Raw genomic sequence first — 25,740 nt, 5'->3', positions numbered from 1 at the left:
ACATTTTACCGGACGCATCGTATTCGCAGTGTTAATTACCCAGGCAGCCAGAAAAAAATTAATGGACCTAATTGAAGCTTGAGTAATATTACAATAAAGTTTTATCTGAAGTACAGGACCTAGTAGACTGCTCCCAACTCAACAATTCTGCAACAACAAGTAGAACTCACTACACTGATATAAACGGAAATGCACTCTTAGAAAACACCACCTTCAAGAACGAATTGTCAACTATGAAGCCTGTCAGCAATGCAGTGCTGTTAAATAGTGTCAAAAGAGTATCAAGTTAGTACCTATTAAAACCTACCTATTACCAACGTACGAGAAAACAGTCCGTACAGGCAACAACGTTTAGGCATAGTTTCTGCTTCAATGTTATACCTGAGATAAGCTAGGTTTAACGGTTTCAAAAATAAACTACTCAGTTTTCCAATACATTATACACTGTAACTGCAAAATACTCAGTAATGGCTATAAGGTATGCATTTTTGAAGGAAAATACCCATTAAATGAGTAAAATGTTACCCATTTATGAGTAATTGTTACTACAAAAATGAGTTACAGATATTCGTTAGTGGGAAAACACTTTACTCATTTAATAAGTAGTTCCATTTTCTCTTGAAAATCTTTACATTATAGCCATTATTGAGTATTTTACAATTCCCAAAATCTACCGACAGGGAATGAATTAAGGAAATGGACGACTGTTTATTTTACCCTGCCTAATTCAAAATTTAACAAGATGACTCAATCAATACCGCTGACTTGACCCTGGAGAAATCAACAGTTCCCCTCGCAGCGATAAATTCATTGAAATTGAAGATCAACGTTGCGGGACGATCGATACCAGCAATTATTGCGATCAATGACAGATAAATTGCACCTGGGATATGCAACCGGAAAACATCAAGCTGAAGCAGTTAAAGCAGTTTAAAAAAAGTAAAATAGATTTAAAGATGGATATAAAACATCAAAACAACCTCAATGTCGTTTGTGCGATAAAGAAGACGAATTTGACAATTTGGTAGCTTGTGATGACTGTGAATGCTGGTTTCCTTTCAAATGCGCTGGCATTCAAATAAAAAACAACAAAGTCAGAAACATGGATAAGCTTAAAAGGTACTAATGATAAGAAAATTCAAAATTCTAAAGCATTCGAAGAGCTAATAAAAATGATAAAGATAGCTTCGGAAGAAAATCAGACACTCAATAAGTTATGAAAAGGATCCCATGAACAATCTGCCACTTTCATAAACATTCGACAAGGTAGCCGAGGTCCAGGACAAGACGCAACAACCCAACGCAACATATAAACACGACGCAAAGCTACCAGTAAACAACATACGAAAGGACGACGTAACGCTACGAGTAAACACACGCAAGATGGAACCATATGGACTGGAACGGAATGACGGAACACCACTGGAGCCGGAGTGGTTAGAGCTATAGCTAGAACAGGAAAATAGGAAGGAAGTAGGATAAACAAGATAAATCTTTTAAAATAGAAGTGAAATAGGAAATAAACATCATTCTTGGTTTAGTGTCGTAAGCGATAACTTTGCGTTTGATACTTTTCATAAAACCCCGAAACCCATGACTAAACTAATATATTCTCCGTCAATCTATGATGGATTTACCTATATTTGAGGAGTCTTATACAGCATGGCTCAGATTAAAACAAAAGTTTTTCACGTAGGAATACGCCTTTCTTTACTATACTGGGAGTCACATTAAGGAATCGAAAATGAGGCATGTAACGAAAACGCGGCGTGTTTTCAAACGCATATTTCTCCATCGCATTAATGTGTAATATGTCATGCAGTATGCCATTCGACGGAGAATTTATCCAGCATTTTAGGCATATAATACAAATAGTGAAAATAGTTAAACAATTAAGAAATTTAACGAAAATTGGAATTTGTCTTTCCTAACAGAGATCACATGGTTGGTATCAAACGAACCGAAGCCACATTTCCATTGGAACTTCGGACGTGTTCGTATCGTTCATCACGAAGCAGTTCAGCACAGGAACTGGAAGAAAAGCTCACCGCAAGCAGCTTACCAAGGCTGCCTGCTAGAGCGCTCCGAAACCACACCGCCACAGTTGCTCGTTATCATCATTAGTATGACTGACCGCCCGAGGATACAACTCCGTTATTGCGAGATCAGCTATAATTACACAGAGAACCAATTGGCGTTGCTTGGGACTAGCAATCATCCTCGATGTGTAAATACTAGTGATCTAAAACTAAGCAATACCAACGCCGGCCACGCCCGAATACTGGTCAAGAAAGGAATGGGTAGGAATATGTTGACGAAATACTCGCTTTAATGAAAGCCTCTGCACTTCCACGAGAAATCACTGGGATGTTGGATGAAAGAGTTGGGATTGCAGTAGGATTCGTGTTGGTAATCGATATGCAGAATTGATGTCCTAACGATTCAATAGCGCGAAGGAGCTTGGTTTTGGACCTAAGTCAGCAAAATAGCTGTTGCTGTTGGTGCAGCTCCACTTGGTTATTTGGCTGAGAGCATTTCCTCCCTATCGTTCGGACATCAATTCAACTTATCGTTTACCAAAACGAACCCTGCTGCAAACCCTACATCCCTGTGACTCCTCGTGGAAGTGCAGAGGATTTCTCGGCTTCCATCAAAGCGAGTGTCACGTCTACACATTCCTACCCATTCCTTTCTTGAACTGCGTTCAGGCGCGGCTGGCGCTGGTATTGCCTAATTTGAGATCACCAGTTTGTATACATTGAGGATGATTGCTAGTCCCAGTCTATTGATTCTCTGTGTAATTACAGCTGATCTGGCAATAACAGAGTAGCAACCGTGGACGGTCAATCAAGCTCAAGCTTAATAGTTGGTAATTGATGGATACAATCCCTGTCGATAGAAGAATAAGAACCATGATCATACCTTCTGAAGAGAAGGAATCTCAGGTAGAAAAGGTTCTAGGTATCTATTGGAATACAGAAAAGGATTTTATCATTAATCAGAACAAACTAGCAGATACCCAACAAACCGCGAAGTATTGGCGTTCCTGATGTCCGTGTATGACCCACTTGGATTAATTAGTAATATTACAATACACGGTAAAATACTTTGCCAAGAATTACATGTATCGTCTACTGATTGGGATGATGATATACCAAACAACTTGGAACAACTGGATTTATTTGATCAAATCAACCGAGAATATTTCGATTCCAAGATGCATTTCAACAGAGGAAGCTACGTCACTGGAATTACACATATTTGTGCATGCATTAGAAGATGCTTACGCAGCATGCGTTTATACAAAATGTAAGACCAAGGAATCTTATTGTGTTAGACTCTTAACAGCAAAATCAAGAGTGAGTCCAATAAAGCCGATTTCCATTCCCAGATTGGAATTACAAGGAGCCTTGTTAGGTACAAGATTAATGACCTTTGTGAAAGAACAGCTTCGTGTTACATATCGAAAGTTACTATATGAGTTCGTCAGGATATTTAGATTAGTAAGATTAGAGGAACAAAGGAAGTTTTCTAGACAGACATAAACATAGATTTATGACACACTTGAAACAGACGGAGGTGTAAATATACAAAATAGACTGCTGAGTGCAATAAAACCGAGATAGTAGGACGCCTTTATACAGGTATAATTTACCGAAAGGAAAGATGCCTAGATGCTGGTATAAAGTTCATTCATGTTTATTATTGAGGGGAAGAAATTCATTAGCTTTATATAATTATATAATATATAATAAACCTGAATATTTGTATTAATCTCGAACTCGACTCAGAAGCATTGAACTCACATCCGAAAGCTTTGTTATTACTTGCATCACCTTTAAAATAGCTTCCCGAATGCGAGGAAGAACTGATCAGAAAAATCGAAGTATAGTAATTTACAACTGCCATTATTGTTCACATGCAACAGTAGAATCGAGGTAGTCTTAACTCCGCACCCTCCCGGTTAACTATCAAGCCTCGTATTTTACATTGTTGGCTCCAGAGAGGAACAAGTTGAGTTTGAGTATTTAATACTGAGTTAATAGACGAGAGCCTGTCAATTAACTCATCAAGTAATCAGCAAGCATCAGTCTACTTTACAATATTAGTAGCAGCAAACGATAAGTAAGAACAGAGACAAGATGTCGGTTCAACTTGTTAATAACCCAAATGGGCACTTTCGGCATTGTACCGACAAAGACCACAAAGACAACATGGTAGCTTGCGACGAATGTGATCGTTGGTTTCACGTTACGTGCACAAAGCTACCAAGGCTACCTTTGGAAACTGAGGCCTGGGTATGTCCAAAATGTACACAGCGTTCCAAGCAAAATGGTTTAAACAAGGCCAATCCGAGAAGAAACCGACGGTAAGCAACGATGCTAACCATCTTCTAAACGAAATGACAAATGCTATAACAGGAAGACTGGACAATCCTACTTAAACGACAAGCTATAATGAACGTACCGAGGTTTAGTGGATCTGCCAAGGAATGGCCAAAATTCAAAAAAAAATTTGAGGATACCACGCAAGAAGGCAAATTCAGCAACTTAGAAAATTTGAATCGATTGAAACGAGTGTTGGAAGGACATACAGCGAAAAGTGTCCAGCAACTAATGATCGATTCTGAAAATGTTCCTAACATAATGGAACGATTAAATCTCAACTTTGGACGACCAGAAACTATCTACAAGGAGCTTGTAGCGGATCTGTCAAGAATAAGGAAGGAGAACAAAGGTGCCGTAGCAGAGATATCGTATGCCCTAGGAAATCTTACTAATAATCTAGAGGTGATAAAATATCAAGATTATTTACGGGATCAAAGATTAATTGAAGAAACGGCTAAGAAAACTACCATACAATCTTCAAATAAAATGGGCAGAGGCATTGCAGCAAACAAACGAATCAGCTCCGACATTAAAAGATTTAAATCTTTTCCAGGTTCCACATGCAAAAACATATACAATTATGCATTCTATAAACACTAATTACAATGAGACTGCGAAAAAATCAAAAAGATGAATTCGGAAAAGAATAACATCGTAAGAGAGAAGAAATTATACATCAGCTGTCATCAGCATTGAACTTCTAGCCGAAAGCTTTGTTATTACTTATTTCACTTTTGAAATAGCTTCCTGAATGCGAGGAAGAACTGATCAGAGAAAACTGACCACATACCTAACTAAACTCTTGCGGCATCAATCGTTTCTGTTTCCGGGAAATAGAACTTAAAACAGAAAGCACCGAACGTCGATCGATGATGCAGGACTCATGGATACGAATCCAAAATAACACATTAACACATCAGCGAACTGGAACCACAATATCACAAATGTAGAGCTCGATTCACTCAACAGCAAACACACTTAGAAACTATCACACCTCTCAAACGATTGAATATGGGAATCTAAGAAAAATGTACTCATCTTATATAGCTGTACGGAGTGACCGCGTTAGTACCTAACTCGAATCTACCAACGCTGGGGAAAACCACAAACCCGTATGTACCTGTTTCAGCAAGGTAAATATTTTTCCCATTCCAAAAATTCATTGAAAAAAAAAAGCTGTACTCACTTCTGAACGCCAGCCTCTCCTTGACCGCCTCGTCCCAATCCGACAGCTTCTTAACGATCACGTAAATCCGCCGGCACAGGTCGTCCTCCTTCGGCGTCGTCTCCGCCGGCGAATCACCCAGCCCGGCGGACGGAGCAAAGTTGACCAGAAAGTAGTTCAACCCCTGCAGTGCCCCGGCCAGCGAAATCAACGAAGGATAGCTCTCCTCCAGCAGTTGACCCTCGGCAACGCTCATCATGATGTCCAGAATACGTCGCTGCCGGGCATCGTTCACGCACTCCGGAAACTCTTTAGCCATCAGTCCGATCAGCTCGAACAGGCTCTGCTGGAAGCGGTTGGTTAGCTTTCGCTGATCGAACACACCCAACAGGTCGCCCAGCAGCTGCGGCATGTCATAGTTTTCGTCCAGACATTTGTAAACCAACAGGTCCTGTATGACGGCCGTGGCCAGTTCCCGCTCCCGGGCACTGGCCGACGACGACTGAACGTAGCGGATGCACTCACGGACGATCTTTTCGACTGACTTTCGAACGAGGTGACTGTGCTTCTGGATCAGCTTTCTTAGCAAATCGAAAATCTCCTCGTTGGCTTTCTGGAACCGGCCGGAGGCTTTGATGGAACGCTGAAGGAACACAAGCGCTCCGTTCGAGGAGTTAACTAGGGTGTCCAGGTAGTATTCAGATTCGGCGGAATTTTGCCCATCTCCGCCGATGATCAGATCCGAGATGGTCAGGATGCATTCCTTTGCCTTGGCGGCATGTTGCGAATCGATGCACCCTTTCAGAAGGAACAGCAATTTCTCCAGCTCCGTCGCCATTATTTACCGGCTTTTAACAAAACTAATTCGCACAAAATTTTTAAAGAACTAGATACCTACACATTAAAAGTAAAAGCGATTGTATGATAACATTTAAATTACAGTCCGATCACTGTCCCGTACTCTGTGACTAAACGCTACTAAACGTAACCGACTCGTATACGAGTAAAAACACGAATGCAGAAAAGTAAACACCGCCGGTGCGCGCCGTTTGTTGCGATCTTTGAAACAAAACAAAAGAGAAGGAATGAATGGAAAATTCTGGGAGCAAACTGTGATTAGGACGAAACTAGCAAAATGCAAACAAATGGAGAAAAACGAGAAGAAAAACCGAGCAAGTTTGCACGTATTAATTTTTTTTTTAATTGAAGGTGTAGCAATATTTTTTTTTCAACACATTTATATTTATCATCGTAAAATATAGCCATTTTTATTTGGGTTGAGCGTTTTGTTCATATTCCCATGAAAACTCGTCATTTTTATAATTTCGTCCGTAAACGCGGAACGTTAAGAATACGCCTTCAATAAATCGCCCTCATTAAATCTAACAACAACAAATTGGCCATCAGGGAGCCAAAAAATTACCCAAAATTTAGTTCTTTTCACTCATCCGAGCTCATCTCTCATGTTCCGTTCAATAAACTAATTTTCAGTAAACTAAAGAGCCTGAATTTATAAAGAGGCGACATCTTATCCATTTGACAGGTCTTCTGCTCGATTGGAATGACTTTTCCTATGACTTTGACAGATAATCGATTGTTCCAATTTTGACATATCGTCTCTTTATAAATTCAGGCTCTTTACAGTAAACCACCCGAATAGAAATTTACATTAGCCCAACGTTTGATTTTGATGTCTACATCAGCATCGAAATCAAATGTATGCCTGATGTCAAACGATTTTAAATTGGCTCACTACTTGACTAGTCTATTGGTCGAGGGGGGCGACACATCTAAATCTCAATTCTAGATGCTCAAAAAATCTCACACTAGTGAATCAATCTTCGAAAAATCATCTTTCATTTCTCGCATCTACTTGCATCGTGCTTCATCTTTTTGCAGAAAATCTTCAAAATCGACATAAATCTTCCTTCTATCTACTCATCGTGCGTGCAGCTAGCCAAAGCAAAACACAATCTTTTCTGCATCGTAGATAGAGTCGCCCCCCTCGCTATTGGTCCCAAGCAAACGATTAACGTACCCCATTCTAGTCGAAATTCTAGTACTACGCAATGTTTGTTTTGATTCGCTATGAAATTTTGACAGATAAAATGAGGGGTTAGTGGTTTTTCCTATGTTTCGAGGGGTGAATCGATTAGCTTGGGACCAAAGAGAGTACCAGAGCTGAGCCAAAAAGTTGAGCACGTTATTTCGGGACCTTCGAGTCTTACACAGCAAAAAAAATGTAATATCGATTAATGTAATTCAAGCTGATGTATGAAATAATGATGTAATAGTAAAAAGCAGATACAATATTTCGGAGACGAGCCAGCCAACGGCTGAAAGTCTCCTTAATAAAGATATAAAAAAAAAAGATACAATATTACATCAATGGATGTAATTTTGTTCGCAAAATCGATGTACATCGTACAACGTTATATTATATTACACAACCGATGGATTGACCTGGTTGCAGCAGTTTGGATGTAATATTCAACAACTTTTTTTTCTGTGTAGAGCTAGGGGAAGGACAGCTTCAAGTATCAGTATCAATACCGATGGTGGAAATATTAAATATTATAATATGTGTGATATTTGCGAATCTTATACTTAGTCTGACAGTTGTTTTTTGTTTGTTTTTGACTATTTTGGTTTTAAGTGTACATTTGACATTCGTTTAATCAAAAATGTATTTCACACGAGAGGCAAGTCATTCCTTTGTGGTCTTGCTAGCCACCAAAATCCGCTCCTTGTACTCATGTTCGGCATTTTTTGGTAGCATAATCGGCCGCACTTCCATTCCCAGGAATTAATTTCCGCGAATTCTTCATCATCTGTGAACCAATGTGCTGTTCTCCGATGGAACAGGAATCGATTGACAACGCCGCCCCTGTTAACGGAATCCCAGAGTGATGGTTCCGTGGTCATATTACGCTCGATTCGCCATGAGCATGCAACTTGGAGAGATTTGTTGCTGGGGGAACGTCCAGTACCGTTTTTATCATGAAAAGCTGAAGTCGAAATCGATCAGAGCTATCGAAAACGAAAATCTAGACATACATTATGACAAACAGAAAGCTGCAGTAAACATAAACAACGACGGTGCAACGTCATTGAGTGTATGCGATAAAGTTACACTTTTATTTTTTTTTACTTTGAAGCTTTCCGCTTGACAGTTAATATCATTAATATTTATATTAAAAATTATAATAACTACCAATTTGAGCAATTTTTACATCAAATATTACTTCAGATCAAGTTGTACTTCCCCTAGGTGTAGAGTTACCTCTATGGTTGTACCACCACTTTCAGTTCAGGGCAAGCAAGTGGCCGGCCGGTGGCAATCCCAACAAACAATTGAGATCTCTTATAAAACACCTGAGTTGATCAAACGTTGAATAATAGCTTCCAGAGTTGAACAAGAATGTAGTTGTATTGCCATTTGATTAAAAGTTTTAAAAGCTGTTGGAGCACTCTTAAATGATTGTTTACGTTCGGTTTAATTATATGCTTTATAAGACCTACGAATCTACGATAACTTTTATAGCACCTTAGTTAAACTGATTGACAAGAGCTATATAGAACGTGAAATAAACGCATCAAAACAAACCATTGGGAGCTCTTATACAACACCTGAGTTGATCAAACGTTGAATAATAGCTTCCAGAGTTGTACAAGAATGTAGTTGTATTGCCTTTTTGGTTAAACGCTTCAAAAGCTGCTTGGAGCACTCTTAGGCTGTGAACCATTTGCCGAGTTAAATTTAACTCGTGGTTAAAAGTGACATTTCGAAAGTTATTTTCTATGTTCGAAAATCCCTGTGCTGTCGATCGACCGGTTTTCGAGCCACGGTTGTCAAAATTTAACTTCTTGTCTGTCAGAAATAACCATGCTCGGATAGCAGGGTTAATCGATAACTTTCCATCTGTCAAATTTTAACCAAAAGTTAAAATAATCTACCAAATGGTTCAGAGCCTTAAACGATTGTTTACGTTCGGTTAAACTGTTTGACAGGAGCCATAAAGGATGTGGAATAAACGCATCAAAACAAACCATTGGGAGCTCTTATAAAACACCTGAGTTGATCAAACGTTGAATAATAGGTTCCAGAGTTGTACAAGAATGTAGTTGTATCATAGAGGTAACTCTAAGACCACTGGGTCCCGAAGAAAATCATTATTATTTTTGGCTCACTCAGTACCAGAACAACGGTCCCAAGCAGTCCCAAGCTATTTCACTCACCCCTGCATGTTCTGCATGAATCCACACACCCCTGATGTTATCTGTCAAACTTTCATAGCGAATCAAAACAAACATAGTGTAGTAATAGAATTTCGACTAGAATAGGGTACGTTAATCGTTTGCTTGGGACCAATAGGCTACTAAAGTGGTGAGCCAATTTAAAATCGTTAGTTTCGTATTGATTGTTGGTTGTATTGCCTTTTTGGTTAAACGCTTCAAAAGCTGCTTGGAGCACTCTTAAATGATTGTTTACGTTCGGTTTAACTATATGCTTTATAAGACCTACGATAACTTTTATAGCACCTTAGTTAAACTGATTCACAAGAGCTATACAGAACGTGGAATAAACGCATCAAAACAAACAATTGGGAGCTCTTATAAAATACCTGAGTTGATCAAACGTTGAATAATAGCTTCCAGAGTTGAACAAAAATGTAGTTGTATTGCCATTTGGTTAAAACCTTCAAAAACTGCTTGGAGCACTCTTAAATGATTGTTTACGTTCGGTTAAACTGTTTGACAGGAGCCATATAGGATGTGGAATAAACGCATCAAAACAAACCATTGGGAGCTCTTTTACAACACCTGAGTTGATCAAACGTTGAATAATAGCTTCCAGAGTTGAACAAGAATGTAGTTGTATTACCATTTGGTTAAAAGCTTCAAAAGCTGCTTGGAGCACTCTTAAATGATTGTTTACATTCGACCAACCACAATTTTGTTGCTAAAAATAGCACAAGTGATAGGCATGTTTATATAACCATAAGGCAATGATTATTCGACTGCAAGAGAAGTCACTCAAGATGAGCTTGATATACTTCTCTCATATGATCAAAATATGTGGAAAAAACAGATGGAAACAGAAGCGGCTGGCAATCCGGGATCATGAGTTCGAATCTTGCTTCGAGAAACCTTTGGTGGAGTAGAGGTAAATTATATATAGGTGTTATTAATAAATGCAAACATTAATTTAAGACATATATCATATAATCAACGATAACATTTCTAGATAAATTCTCTCAATTAATGATTAGAGAGATTAATTGAAAGAATATCAATCAAAGATTAAACAGATGCTTGTTACTACTTCCTCCATGATCACAGAATGTGAATTATGGCATAATTACATATTTTTTCAATGTGCACAAATAAATTAAATTAATAAAAACTGTACAAGCAATTATTTTGGCGCACCACGACAATTGTTAAACTAATTTTAATCTTTGAATATTGTGAGTACTTACACAACGGTTATTAAGGAGTCATTAAAAAGTGCTATAAACGCTTTTCACCGCTTGCTGTATAGTGATTATTTAGGAGTCATAAAAGAGTGCAACAAACGCCTCTCAGGTTTCCTCTCTACTAAATTTCAAAGCAGCTGTTAGGAGGTGTCTACAAACGTTGTATTATAGCTTTCACCAAAACAATAAAGCTTGAGTTTAAATATGTATCTATAAACGTTGTATAAAAGTTGCTTCTATCCGGTTGTTAAGGAGTCATTGAAAAGTGCTATAAACGCTTTTCACCGCTTGCTGTACAATGATTATTTAGGAGTCATAAAAGAGTGCAACAAACGCCTCTCAGGTTTACTCTCTACTAAATTTCAAAGCAGCTGTCAAGAAGTGTCTACAAACGTTGTATAAGAGCTTTCACCAAAATAATAAAGCTTGAGTTTTAATATGTATCTATAAACGTTGTATAAAAGTTGCATCTACTCCTATACCGCGTATACATATAATGCTGTAGTTGAACAGGTTCTCCAAACCAGTGTAAACAAGAGTTTTACAGAAGTTGCAATAAACAAATTGTACAGTTATTATTCAGCATGCAGTTGAATAAAATCACATTGGAAGCGTTTCTTCAACAAGAAATTGATTTTGGGTAAACGTTTTACTGAATACGTTAGACAACACCTTTGTGTTGCAGTTGTATAGGTTCTCCAAACCAGTGTAAACAAGGGTTTTATAAAAGTTGTGGTGAACACATTGTGCAATTATTATTCAACATGCAGCTGAACAAAATCAAAACGAAAGCGTTTCTTCAACTGGAAATTGTTACTTGGGATGTCGCTCGACTAAGTAATGATTTTCCCGGTAATCCTGGAATCCTCTTAGTAACTGGGCTGAGCGGCTGTATCAAAATTCGCAGTCGCTACATCGAATGGCTTTCACCTACTGGTTTCCTACTTCTGCTTCAACTTTTTCGACAGCATTCTATTGTTCGACAAAGGATTCCATACCTCGTTCCATACTACACGAGTATGGACATCTTTTTCCGAGCAATAAAAGTCCGGATTGGGACACTCTTCGCGATAATAACATAGAGGTAACTCTAAGACTAGAAGGTCCCAAAACAACGTGCTCAACTTTTTGGCTCAGCTCTGGTACTCTCTTCGGTCCCAAGCTAATCGATTCACCCCTCGAAACATAGGAAAAACCAATAACCCCTCATTTTATCTGTCAAACTTTCATAGCGAATCAAAACAAACATTGCGTAGTACTAGAATTTCGACTAGAATGGGGTACGCTAATCGTTTGCTTGGGACCAATAGGCTAGTCAAGTAGTGAGCCAATTTAAAATCGTTAGTTTCGTATTGATTGTTGATAATAATCCCTTATTAACAAATAATTGAAAATTTTGCCATTTTCACCACCTGCTTTTCTACACTCACGTTATTATTAACCTACCCAGGAATGAGTAGAAATCTCTCCAAAAAGTAGGTGTTTTGACAGTTCAACCGTTCAACTATATTCGATTTGAAAATTTGCACTTTTAAAACTACAAGTTAAAATCAAAACATTTACTTTTGGTTTGAAAAAAACCTTGGTGTATTAAATATTTTCATAGTTAGTATAACAAATTTTTGAATACTTTTAAATTGAAAGTACAATATTTTTACTAATACAATTTTCGTTTTTTGTGTGTGTGCGTGAGTTTAACGCCAATAATCTCTATCCGTTTTATTTTGACTTCCTTAAAACTGTAGCCCTTAACATTTCACCGTGTGTACGTTTCAGCTAAAGATGAGCTTAATCCACAGACAAACAGACATAACACTCGCAAGTTGTTCATCGAACAAGCATTTAACGGTCAATTTTAAAGTATCGTAGTTGGTAGTATCGCCACCTGTGGCGCGTATAGTCATTTCCCTTGAGTTTGACGTTTACACACTACAGCCATCTGTTCAGCTCACTACCCATCACAGTGTACTCAACAGATGGCGGTAATGTTTTTGCGACGATGTTTTACAGTGAGAAATATTCAATGTGTTATGTCTGTTTGTCTGTGCTTAATCCATTATCAAGTTTGTTTAAAAATAAATTTTGTTTAGCCTTTCGCTTTGCACGAATTTTTCGATAGCAGAACACCTTTGCCTGCTTGCTCCGTCTGATTGCTGTAAAATCTCCATTTGTTTACATTTTTCTAGTTTCGCCCTAATCACAGTTTACTCCGGAAATAAAGAAAACATGCACTCAAAAAATAAATCACATTTCCAATGGAAAATATCCATTAGAATTTCACATAACTTTCATGTGATCTCATAATTGGGAATTGGACTACAAAATCACATGAACCTTATGTGTCCAATGAAATTTACGTGATTTATCACATAGAATTCATGTGATCATATGAATGTTATGTGAATTTCAGATAAAAATCATTAATTTTGTTAGTGGAAAAATATCATGTGCGTTCCCAATGGAAGCTATATGAAAACTTTTTTCGGTGTGGAAATACGAAGGGAATCGGTCACGGAAGGTCGATGAGTATAAAATGCCCACACGTACACTGATAGAAATCTCCTTACACGGTAACCAGCGTAAACACATAAATGAGTTAAAAAAATACACATTTTTTTATATTTATATGCAGCTGTCAAAAATCTGTAAATTTGGAGATCTTAAAATGTGTATACAAATACACATTTTAAGACTGTAGTACTAGTCAACAAATGTGTATTTGTATACTCATTAATGGTTTAAAAAAAACTTCTGCTTCGTTGATGGACGCCATTTGCCTAAGCGAAAAACTTTCAGCAATTTAAACAAAAAAATTGAGAAACTATGGTCTAAACTGTAACAGAGCAACGGTGGACAAGGGGTATTTCGCGTTTCACACCAAATTGGACTAATAAGCGCGTTTTCACTTATTAAAAAGTGTGATAAAACTGCAAGCTTACGTCTAATCGTCTTGGTGTCTTCGGTGTACTTATTCCTTATGATGCAAGCAATAAGTGCTCCGAAGACGGAGCGATTTGACGGAAACATGCACTTTTATCACACTTTTTGCATTTTTGGGACAGTCCAGTTTCAGATGCAATCAGCAATACGTGATTTATATTATTGTCATAGCTAAGCCCTAGAAAAATAATCATTATTAAGATTTTCATTGTCCGGTGTCTGGCTGTGACTTTTTTTAATAAAATATTATTGAATCCGATCAATCTTTATTTTATCATTGACACAAATAAGAAAACTCCGATATTAATATAAAAAAACATGCGTCCTTATCATATATAATGTCTTTGAATGATTACTTTTTACACATTTTGCAGTAAAAACCGTTCTTGAAAAATATGTAAAAAATACACTTCTATTGACGTTTGATGGGTTTATACATAAATGTGTAAACGCAGTATATATATAAGGAAAATTTCAGAGAAATAAAATCAGTGTGTTTATTTACTATTCGTTCATGCGGCTCACTCATCCGAAACCCAATCGGTAAGTTATATCAGGTCTTGAGTCTGAATTGGTTAGCAATCCAGCCGAAAGATTGTATCCGGAAGCCCCTTACTCGCCACCAACTAAATTTGGCAAGTGATACCGGACTCTCTTTAGGTGGAACCCAACCAATTGGAATCAATTACAGATTGTGGCAACTGGCCAGCAGTCTGGATTGAAGAGATCTGGTTAACTTGGTACTTCACGTATCCTTCAAGAAGGAAAACTCTGCTCACAAAACCTCCCCATCCTAGCACACGTGAGCCGATTACCTTCGCATCGGCTTGGCAACCGTTTGAATCGTAACCCTACACTAATAGAATTCCACACATTTTTATTGGCGAATTTCCTTGTAAAATTCCACATGATTTTCATGTGACCCCACATAAACAGAATCCACCTAGAAGCACACATGAAATTTATGAGTCAAATGAATAGTATGTGTGGTTACACATGGCTTTTATGTGTGCACATATTAAGTATGAGTCCGACACATAGATATTATGTGTTGATCAAATTGCAAAAATTCATGTGTGGGACACATAAAAACAATCTTTGAAATTTTATCAGTGTAAACCGAGGGGCAATTCACTGCTCTCGAGAATGAATCGAAAATACGTCTTTATATGGAGTCGGGGCCCTAGAATTTGGGCGTCAGTACATCGTGCGCATGTGCGCTTTTGCATCTATGCAAGGGTCTTATTCACCTACGCTCAAGTCCCTACGCACAAGTCCTATGGCCTTTGCTGTATTGCCTAAGTGACGATACGGTTTTATTTGGGTTCCGAATTTAATTACTTTTCTTCTAATTTCGGGAGTTGGGCGACGCGTGAGATCACCCCGTTCTACAATTCTTAAACAGCGCACTTCCCAGAGTACGCACATCTCCTACCTAGTTCTATAAATATGGCCTTGCTTTTGCGGTACCGTTCTTCTGTGGTACTCGGCCGTACCACCAACAATCAATACGAAACTAACGATTTTAAATTGGCTCACCACTTTAGTAGCCAATTGGTCCCAAGCAAACGATTAACGTACCCTATTCTAATTGAAATTCTATTACTACACTATGTTTGTTTTGATTCGCTATGAAAGTTTGACAGATAACATCAGGGGTGTGTGGATTCATGCAGAACATGCAGGGGTGAGTGAAATAGCTTGGGACTGCTTGGGACCGTTGTTCTGGTACTGAGTGAGCCAAAAATAATAATGATTTTCTTCGGGACCCAGTGGTCTTAGAGTTACCTCTATGGTACCACCATAAAAATTCTATTCTAATAACTAATAAAAATTCAATGATTATATTTATGTGTTCCACACATAATTTTTTGCAATATGATAAACAAATGATTTATATGTGTTAGACACATATTTTTTATGTGTATACATAAAATTCATGTGTAACCACACATACTATTCATTTGACTCATAAATTTCATGTGTACTTCTGAGTGGATTCTGTTTATGTGTGGACGCATGAAAATCATGTGGAATTGTACATGGAATTTCGTCAATAAAAATGTGTAGAATTTTATGATTGTAGATTACTTTTTAAACAAATCGATTCATATTCGATGTTTATATACCTCGGTTTATACCGAGGGGGACGACTCTATCTACGATGCAGAAAATATTGTGTTTTGCTGTGGTTAGCTGCGCGCACGCTGAGTAGATAAAAAGAAGATTGATGACGATTCTGAAGATTTCCTGCAAAAAGATGATGCGCGATGCAAGTAGATGCGACAAATGAAAGAAGATTTTTCGAAGATTGATTCGCTAGTGTGAGATTTGTTGAGCATCTAAACTTGAGATTTAGATGTGTCGCCCCCCTCGGTTTATACCGATTATGAATAAAAGTTTATTAAGTTCTTTGCACAGTAATACTTTTGAGTGCAGGTGCACATCGAATCGTTCAAATAGGCACTCGATTTTGTGGTCGAAATTTCACTCTTCCTTGCGTCAATTGACGTTCGTCATCAGTGATGACTGATGATGGTTTATCATCTTTTTTAATCTCGCAGTTTTACGTAAAAGCGCTGCGCTTCCCGTTCCTTCCATCCCGTGTGTTCGCAACAAGTGCCTCATAAAAATTAGCAAACAGTGTTCGATTAACTAAATTGAAAATAAACAAACGAACATCCCACCTCACTCGGTTAAAAAACATCCAGATTTTTATGAATTCCGCAATTTTGCTCCGAACACTGACGACGTCGATTGGCAGCACCGCCGCCGGTAAGCAGCTCCTCCTTTCTAGGTCATCAACGTCAGTTTGCGAATGCTATCGTTCGATCGTCAGTAGTGTTGGTGCTTTCGCTACGAGTACGTCATTTTCTGCGGCGAGTGCGGCGGCGTTGCTCATCAGCAGCCATCGGAGTGCATCAACAGCAACAGCAGCAGCAGTAGCAATCAATAGTAAGCAATTCCTTCCGGTTAGCAGAGGTGGCAATAGCAGCAGAAAAATGAGCAGCGATTCAGCAAAGCCAAAGATTGTGTTCGTGCTTGGGGCGCCCGGTGCCGGAAAGGGTACCCAGTGTGAAAAGATCGTGGAGCACTTTGGCTTCACGCATTTGTCCGCTGGGGATCTGCTGCGGGAGGAACGGAAGCGGGACGGTTCCGAGTACGGGGCGCTGATTGAGGACAACATCAAGAACGGCCGGATCGTACCGGTGGAGATTACCTGTGCCCTGCTGGAGAATGCGATGAACAAGACCAAGGAGGTAAGAACGGTGTTTTGGGGGTGAAGAAACGCGTGCTGGCGTGATTATTTTCATTTTTCTCACGAACGGGTGATGTTAGGTGCATGACTTGCATAATATAGAATGAAGTAACGAGCTGGATGGTGGCCTTGGCATTCATGGAAATAGCGATAAGCTATCACCGTAATGAATGCGAACTAGGTAGTTCAAGACGAGGCAAGCCTCTTTCTGTTACGAGTTTCTATTCGTCTAACTTATGGAAGGGATTCGGCCGGGTGACATTGTTCACGTTCAAGGTCTTGTGGGAGTTGTACTAGTTTCAAAATTGCTTCCCCTGTGCGTGTGGATAACAGCTTTAGATTTTGTATTATTTTTAGCCAGTAATTGGTCGTCATTTCTTGGTGGAACAAGTTTTTCCACCTTCACACGCATAATACGGTTGTGGGTTTATCGAACGGAACGAGGGCGCATGCGTCCTGGGTGAACACGAATCCCGAATAGAATTTGTGCCGTGAGACAGGGTTGCTTCCACTCACTTCGCTATTAAAAAATGTCTTTCGACACTGTTTTGAATAACACTTCACTCATAAAATCACGGATTGTGACTTTCTGAAGGCGTAATTGACAAATTTTATGTGCGCAACACATTCTTCATACCTTCGATTTATTTCATGTGTTAGAAAACCGCTAGGTACAATCACCTATATTTTTTCAGTATAAAACGTTTCTTTATCAATTCCCACACAGGCCACCGGTAACGACAAATTCCTGATTGATGGTTTCCCTCGGAACGAGGACAACTTGCAGGGATGGAACCTCAAGATGGCCGAAAAGGTGCAGCTGTTGTGTGTGCTCTTCTTCGAGTGTTCCGAAGATCAGTGCATCCAGCGGTGCCTGAAGCGTGGCGAGAGCAGTGGCCGTTCGGACGATAATCTGGAGAGTTTGAAGAAGCGCTTCAACACCTACATCAACGACACGATGCCCATCATTGAGCACTACCGGAAGCAGGACCTGGTGAATGCCATCGACGCTGCACCGACACCGGACGAGGTATTCGAAGCGGTCAAGTGCGCCTTCAAAGGCACCAAGTAAAATTTCACAACCAAATGGAACACAAAACGAAGAACCAGAAACGGGACGGAGGTAAGAAGGTGGCGGCGTTATCCATTTTAATTACAGATTGATTCATATATTTAGACTGCAATAGTTGCACACGTGCAGGTGCAAAAATGCTACCATTGCCTAACAAGCGTTGTTTTTATCAAGTCATTCCGTACAGTTGAATCCTGAAACGAATCATAATTGCAAAATAAAATTGGTAGCAAGCTCGGAATCTGGTCCAAAAGAAAGAAAAAAAGGGAAGTGTACTAATAGAGCTCTCTCACGTTGCTTTGAGAGATGTTAAGTATTTATATGTCAAATGTTGAAACTTGCTTCACGCCAGTTAAGTATTAACCTAGGTACCGAATATCGCAGCAAGTTAATAATTGTGTGTAGTAGAACAAAGCCAAAGTGCGGAATTTTGCGGTTCGCGTAGCGGGCGATTCCGTTGATTGGTTAGGAGGGATATTAGGCAAATCGTAGGGAAATTAGCTGTGGAACCGGAGTGTTAATTATGTGGAAATCGAAGTCGAATAAATTCAGTGAGTGCATTTTACCTGGATGTGTTGTTCTTTGATTAGAGTATAGTAGAAAGTTTGAGAAATACCTTGTCAGGAATTAGGGACAATTTGTGTCGCTGGGAGATGCTTGTTTCTCCCTGGTTTGGAACATTTGATATTTACCTTTACTCATGATGTGTTCGTCCTCTCTGGTTGGTTTTCCTCGATGATTTCCTCTTCAGGAACCACTGTTGGATTTATTTATCAAATTAACTTGTACACCAGTTTCAGGCGATCTTTGTACTTAATGTGTATTGAACATTGTCTAAAAAGTCATACTTAGCCGATTCGATCCCTTACCTAGTCAAGCTAAAACCTTGTTGTCCTCTACTGTCCGAAGAAGTCGTCTCCACTCTACTTGATCCATGGCCACACGTCGCCAGCCTCGTAGTCTAAGAAGGGTCCGCAGGTCGCCTTCTATTTGGTCGATCCACCTTGCCTCTTCTTCTTATTCCTGTTGGGTCGCTTTCGAGAACCATTTTCACTGGGTCGTTTTTTGCAATGTGGAGGATTGATGGTTCTCCCAGCAGCCGGTGCAATTCGTGGTTCATCCACGTTCCGTCATCCATCTGTACTCCACCGTAGATGGTACGCAACACCTTCCGTTCGAAAACACCAAGACCGCGTTGGTCTTCCACGAGCATAGTCCAGGTCTCGTGGCCGTAGAGGACCACCGGTCTAATCAGCGTCTTGTAGACAGTCCGCTTCGTGCGTTGTGTTTGTCGTATTAGATGCTAGATTAAAGCTTCTTTTATCGATAAGTGTGCTGAAAATACCTGAGAATGTCTTAAGATGGCCGTGGAGAGAATAGGTCATATGAATAAAAGCGTTTACTTTACTTTTCCCGTAAGAAAAGCACGGGAAAGTAAAGTAAACTCTTTTTATTCATACGGCCCAATGTCGACGAAGAGAATCTGTCAATGTTACTTAGGACAGAATGCAATGTTCAGCTTGATTTTGACTTATATTTATAACAAAGTGATAACAATAGTTTATAGGGCTAAAGTGAGGCAATAATCATTCGATGTCAGCAAATATTATAAATTATTAATTATTAATTTATAATATTTGATGTCAGGATGATGTTTCGGTTCAGTGTAACATTCGTGTCACGTGTTCTGAAAAAAAACCCCCAGCATTCAGAAATCACTGAAAATTTTGAACAAAAAAAAACTCAGCAATCACTGAGAAAAAAGCGTCATTCGTTTCGAAATTCTTCAGTGCGGAAAATGTTACTGAAGATTCAAAGTTTCCAGCGAACAATCGAACGAATAGTCCAGAAACAAACCAATTTAAAGGTAAGTCATTTTTCAACTGCTGACCGGATGATTTCGTTGACCGTTTTGCATTTAACAGATCTGCATAAGTCGCGAAACCATCTCGGTTTACCTCGGCTAATGGATGCCTGCATTTACGTCACAGCCTGGCACAAAAGTTTGCTGATAATTTGTCCAAGAAACGGGAGCTGGAGTTTGCTGATCGATAAGTCCAGCTATGCCGGTAAGTGTTTGCTTTTGTTTTCCCTTTAGTTGCTACAATTATTAACTAGAGTAGACAATCGTCCATACAACCCCTCCTCTAGAGTGTCAACGTGGTTTATGAACTGCCCCTCATAAGAGGGTTTCTATATTGAAAATTGCAACCTATTCCCGAATTTTAAAATTTCCATAAAGTGCAAGTTGTGTGATTTTGGCTGCCTGCATACAGCCCGCAGTCCGCAGTTCGAACATGACACGGCGAATGAGAACGACTCAAATTTGAGTTTAGTTCACTCATAATCGCCAAAAGTGCAGGAACTCAGCGATGAGTTAATTTGCCTCATGTTTTCCCAGGATTTTCCAGGATTTTCCAGGGGAAAATTCCCGAATTTGAGAAAAGTAAAGATTGGATTCACTCAGTCTATTGGTACTATTCCGAGACTGAATAAAATTTTCGTCAATTTCCTCATTTTCCGGCAGATTTTTTAGGTTTTCCACAGAAAACCATGGGACAAATTTTACTCATCGCTGAGTTCCTGCACTTTTGGCGATTATGAGTGAACTAAATTCAAATTTGAGTCGTTCTCATTCGCCGTGTAGATGTTAAATCCAACTTCTCCAAGAGGTTTTTTTTTTTACTTTTATTATACAGATTTTTAGCCGAAAGCTTCATCTCGTATTCGCCAGGAAGTGTCATCCGACTACTCCAGATTGTTTTTCCGAATTTCCACGATTTCTTCCGACTTTCTTCAGGAGTTTTTTTTTCTAAGTACCTCCGGAAGTTTCTTCTAATTTCCATTGAAAGATTCTCCAGACATCCCTCGGAAGTTTTTTTAAAACTTTCTCCGGAAGATTCTTCTCACTTATCCTGATAGTTTATTTTCTATATTCCCCTAAAACAATATTAAAGGCCACTCCTGGAAATGTATACATTCATATATTCTACTTTTTCTTGGAATGATTACCTCAACATTCTTCTACACTCAAAAAAATCCACACGTCATCATCATGTGTCTCACACTTAATTTTGCGCTTATTGTGAAACACATCCATTTCATGTGTGAATCTTATGCTATGAATCATGCCTGAACACTATGGATTTGAATTGTGACACACTTGGATTCTATGTGCCTCATTTGGTGATATCAATAGCTTTGCACATAATTGCAACACAGAAACCACCATCAAGATAGCGCTATAACATGTTATAACCATAGAGGTAACTCTAATAGTACGTTCAGACTACAGAGTTATAACATGTTATAGCGGTATCTTGATGGTGGTTTCTGTGTTGCAATTATTTGACAACCGTTATAACATGTTATAACTCTCCAGTCTGGACAGCGTTTAAGACTAGTAGGTCCCGAAGAAATGAGCTCTACTTTTTGGCTCAGCTCTGGTACTATCTTCGGTCCCAAGCTAATCGATTCACCCCTCGAAACATAGGAAATTCCACTAACCCCTCATTTTATCTGTCAAATTTTCATAGCGAATCAAAACAAACATGGTGTAGTACTAGAATTTTGACTTGAATGGGGTGCGTTAATCGATTTGCTTGGGACCAATAGGCTAGTCAAGTAGTGAGCCAATTTCAAATCGATAGTTTCATATTGATTGTTGTTATAACTCTGTAGTCTGAACGTACTATAACACATTGAACCAAGGTGAAATACACTTAAGTAAATGTGATTGTGCATTTAAAAAATCAAGTGTTTAAACACTTCGATCAAACGTGTAGAATTTTTTGAGTGTATCTTTCCGCGTGAGCTTGTTCCACACTCAAAAAATTTATCACATATCTAATGGATGAAAACCATGTGGATTTCACGTAGCTTTCATGTGATCACATAGCTAAAAATCCCACCACAAAAACATGAATATTATGAGGCCGATGGAATTCATATGAAAATTTCTCTTATACTGAAACAAAGATAATAGTTAGGAATACTATTTTGCAGAAAACACTTATTTTCAGTATAACCAACAATCAATTCGAAATTTACGATTTTAAATTGGCTCACTACTTGACTAGCCTATTGGTCCTAAGCAAATCGATTAACGTATCCCATTCTAGCCGAAATTCTAGTTCTACACTGAAACAAGGACCATAGTTAGGAATACTATTTTGCAGAAAACACTTATTATCAATATAACCACGCTTATTGCTGTTGAATCTACTATGAATTCAGTATAGTTGACTATGAATGTTAACAAATTTACTATGATTCTGGCAATACTACTATGCTTGCTTAAAATGCATAGTAATTTTGATAGAAATAATAGTAAAATGAAATGAAATTGTTTTCTGCAAAAATCTATTGGTGAGGGTATTTAATCTAAACCATCAATATAGTATTTTTGCCAATGGATTTTGTTTCAGTGTACACTATGTTTGTTTTGATTCGCTATGAAAGTTTGACAGATAAAATGAGGGGTTCGTGGATTTTCCAATGTTTCGAGGGGTGCATCGATTAGCTTGGGACTGAAGATAGTACCAGAGCTGAGCCAAAAAGTTGAGCTTGTTTTTTCAAGTAGGTCCCGAAGAAACGTGCTCAACTTTTTGGCTCACCTCTGGTACTATCTTCGGTCCCAAGCTTGTCGAATCACCCCTCGAAACATAGGAAAAACCAATAACCCCTCATTTTATCTGTCAAACTTTCATAGCGAATCAAAACAAACATTGCGTAGTACTAGAATTTCGACTAGAATAGGGTACGTTAATCGTTTGCTTGGGACCAATAGGCTACTAAAGTGGTGAGCCAATTTAAAATCGTTAGTTTCATATTGATTGTTGGTATAACTACGCTTAATACCGTTAAATCTACCATAATTTCAGTATAGTTGACTATAAATATAATCAAATTTACTACCATTCTGTCAAAACTACTATGCTGACTCAATGGAGGCGAACCAGCCTAAGGCTGAAAGCCTCCTAAATAAAGCTAAATAATAATAATAATATGCTAACTCAAACGGTATAGTAGTTTTTAAAGAAAAATTAATCAAATTAAATGAATTTCGTTTCTGCACAAATCTATTGGTGGGAGTATTTAATTTGAACCATCAATATAGTATTTTTGCCAATGGATTTTGTTTCTGTGTAGTCCTGACTACTTCAAACTAGGGAAACAGGATTTTTCAGTAATCCGAGGAACACATCTTAGTCCTTGTTACTTTTTATGCCTTGTTGATAGTGACAAGACTCGGCTTTGTCTACCGAGGATGATCTTGAAACAAGGAAAAAAATGAGTTAGTTGTCTGCATCTATGTGATTCCTAATCTTCTATTCGTTGTTCCCTAGTTTGAAGTGGTTAAGACTAGGATTCTGATGCATGGTCATTATCGGTGTCATACCTTAATTTTGTTGCTAAGGAATCCAATTTTGACTGACAAAGGGGCGCGCCTTTGGAGAGTGTTTCAACACACCGAAGGGTATAAATAGCGGGACCTTTCAATTAGAGTCGGATCCTTGTGATAAATGCGAGAATGACAACTGTAAAAAAAATCGAATACTTCATCACTTCTCAATAGTGATGGAGTAATACGACATGCACTAAACTAAGGAGACGGGATATACTACAATAGATCAATTTACTGGTAGCTGTGGTGTTAGGTCCCGAAGAGAGGTAAAAAAGTTGGAAGGGTTGTATACTAGATACGACCGCACGGTTGGCGTTGGATAACGTCTGTTATGTGTTGTACTTAATTGTGTATATTATATTTTAGGAATATTCCTTAATAACTCTTTTGCGAAAGTTTGGTGGCCCTGAAAAGGGCCGTTTTGTTGGGCTGATGTTGTTGACAATGATGGAACGGGCGACCTTGTTGGACGCTTATATAGTAGAACAGAAAATATCAGAGGTGTCAGATACTCGCATCTGATGTCTCGGTTGGAGAAAGTATAAGAATATAAAAAATCAATCGATTTTCACCATCTTTAGACAATGGTTTACTTTTAACCATTTTTCAATAGTTTACAGAATAAAATCAATAGTTTTGAAACATTCAGCAAATTGCTAGAAATATTTCCAATCGATTGATGCCATTATCTCGTAAATCTATCGAGAGACGGTTGAGTTATTATCGTTCAAAATCTTTTAATTTTTCGTAACGCATCCAAAATGACTGTTTTCAATTTTGTACCCCGTATGTTGCCGAAAGACGTTATCCAACGTCAAGAAAAAGTGTCAGTATCAGTTCATACAGTTAGAATATATCAATACCATTGACCTCAATGTCAGTGCACAAATGACATTGACATCGTAAAGGGACCACTGATACTCAAAGTTCAGTTGCAAATGTATCTTATATACGCCAGCTAATCGAGTACCGATCTTTAGAAAACTCATCAGTAATATTCAAACAATGCAATGGTTATACAATCAAGTTGATTTTCAACTTATCTCTAGTGATATTCATTCAAAGCCGTACCGGTTGATATAATCCTTACCAAGAATATGAGTGTCGGAAGTGAAATTCAGTGCTAAGTCAATATCTTGCGTCAATTGGCATTGTTGACAGGACGCAGCACTGGTCTTATTAGCATGCTTTATTTTTCAAAGGGTGCAAACGATACTGCCTTAGCTCAGTCGGTAAAGGCACAGTTACGAAGCAAGTCCATGCTGGGGGCGGCTGGGTTCGATTCCCTTCCGGTCTATTAATTTTTCGAGTTGGACAATTTCGCGACTTCCTTGGGCATAGGATGGTACAGATATAGAAAGCTCTCAATTAGGATCAGGAAGTGCTTCAAAGAACACTAAGAGCAGGCAAAAAGCTACTATGCTATGAGCGTTATGCTTGAAATGCTTAATCACAAATCTTATTTTTAAGTAATGAAAACAGTTTTTTGTTTGTCGCGGATTAGTATTTGAAGTCGCGGACTTCTTTTGAGAAATCGCGGATTTCGCGGATCAAATTTTGAAAATCTAGGGACAGCCCTGCAAATGTCTCTCTTGTTTTTCGACCCTACACTTCTCTTCTTCTCCTATTTAAATATCTGCAGTAGCCTCAGTAGACCACTGATTCTGATGAATCCGGATTGACATCACATGCGATGTTTATCTAGCTAATCTTTCTTCTTATATTTTAAAGGCAAACACAAACCGTGTTGCGAAAAAAAAAATAACGACGCATATACACAGGACATACATTGCACGATTATGATGCAATACATTTTAAAACAACATCCACTAGATCACGATAACAAGGAGTGAAACGATGTACTACGAGACAACAAGGACGAATCTTATGTTTTGGTTCTACGATGACAAAGGCGAACGATGAACGTTGGAACCACACAGGCACTTGACGACGATTTACTGCAGTCCTGCCATCTAAAACAACGCGCTTCCATGGTAAGCTAAGTCCAGTACTGATAGCCTAGTGTATG

At 38.6% G+C, this 25,740-nt stretch overlaps 2 protein-coding genes across 3 annotated transcripts in view; one reads left to right on the top strand and one right to left on the bottom strand.

Moving 5' to 3' along the window:
* Positions 1–25,740, bottom strand: part of LOC135702016 (DNA-dependent protein kinase catalytic subunit-like) — a 253,136-nt gene that overhangs the window by 81,214 nt on the left and 146,182 nt on the right. Inside the window, exon 1 of one of the 2 annotated variants that reach the window (XM_065222964.1) lies at positions 5,575–6,529. The exons of the other annotated variant lie outside the window; for it this stretch is intronic. Within the exon in view, the coding sequence (XP_065079036.1) occupies positions 5,575–6,391 (817 nt within the window). The 5' untranslated portion in view covers positions 6,392–6,529. Of the gene's footprint in view, positions 1–5,574; positions 6,530–25,740 lie in introns of those variants that run through there. 2 annotated transcript variants of the gene reach the window in all.
* On the top strand, positions 16,588–18,875 carry Dak1 (cytidine/uridine monophosphate kinase Dak1). The gene is made up of 2 exons (XM_065222918.1): positions 16,588–17,233; positions 17,960–18,875. Exons 1-2 carry the CDS (start codon positions 16,691–16,693, stop codon positions 18,302–18,304), a joined length of 888 nt encoding a protein of 295 aa, XP_065078990.1. The 5' UTR covers positions 16,588–16,690; the 3' UTR covers positions 18,305–18,875.

Source organism: Ochlerotatus camptorhynchus, unplaced genomic scaffold (genome assembly GCF_037179485.1).
Source record: "Ochlerotatus camptorhynchus isolate MF236.1 unplaced genomic scaffold, CSIRO-AGI_Acam_v1.1 ptg000182l, whole genome shotgun sequence".
Classification (NCBI taxonomy): domain Eukaryota; kingdom Metazoa; phylum Arthropoda; class Insecta; order Diptera; family Culicidae; genus Ochlerotatus; species Ochlerotatus camptorhynchus.
Note: the sequence above shows the minus strand (reverse complement) of the source record. Positions and strands in the feature narration are given on the sequence as shown.

Coding starts and splice junctions, on each gene's coding strand:
- Dak1 (XM_065222918.1), top strand. CDS start 16,691: ATGAATTCCGCAATTTTGCTCCGAACACTGACGACGTCGATTGGCAGC. Junction 17,234..17,959: donor CGATGAACAAGACCAAGGAG/GTAAGAACGGTG, acceptor ATTCCCACACAG/GCCACCGGTAACGACAAATT.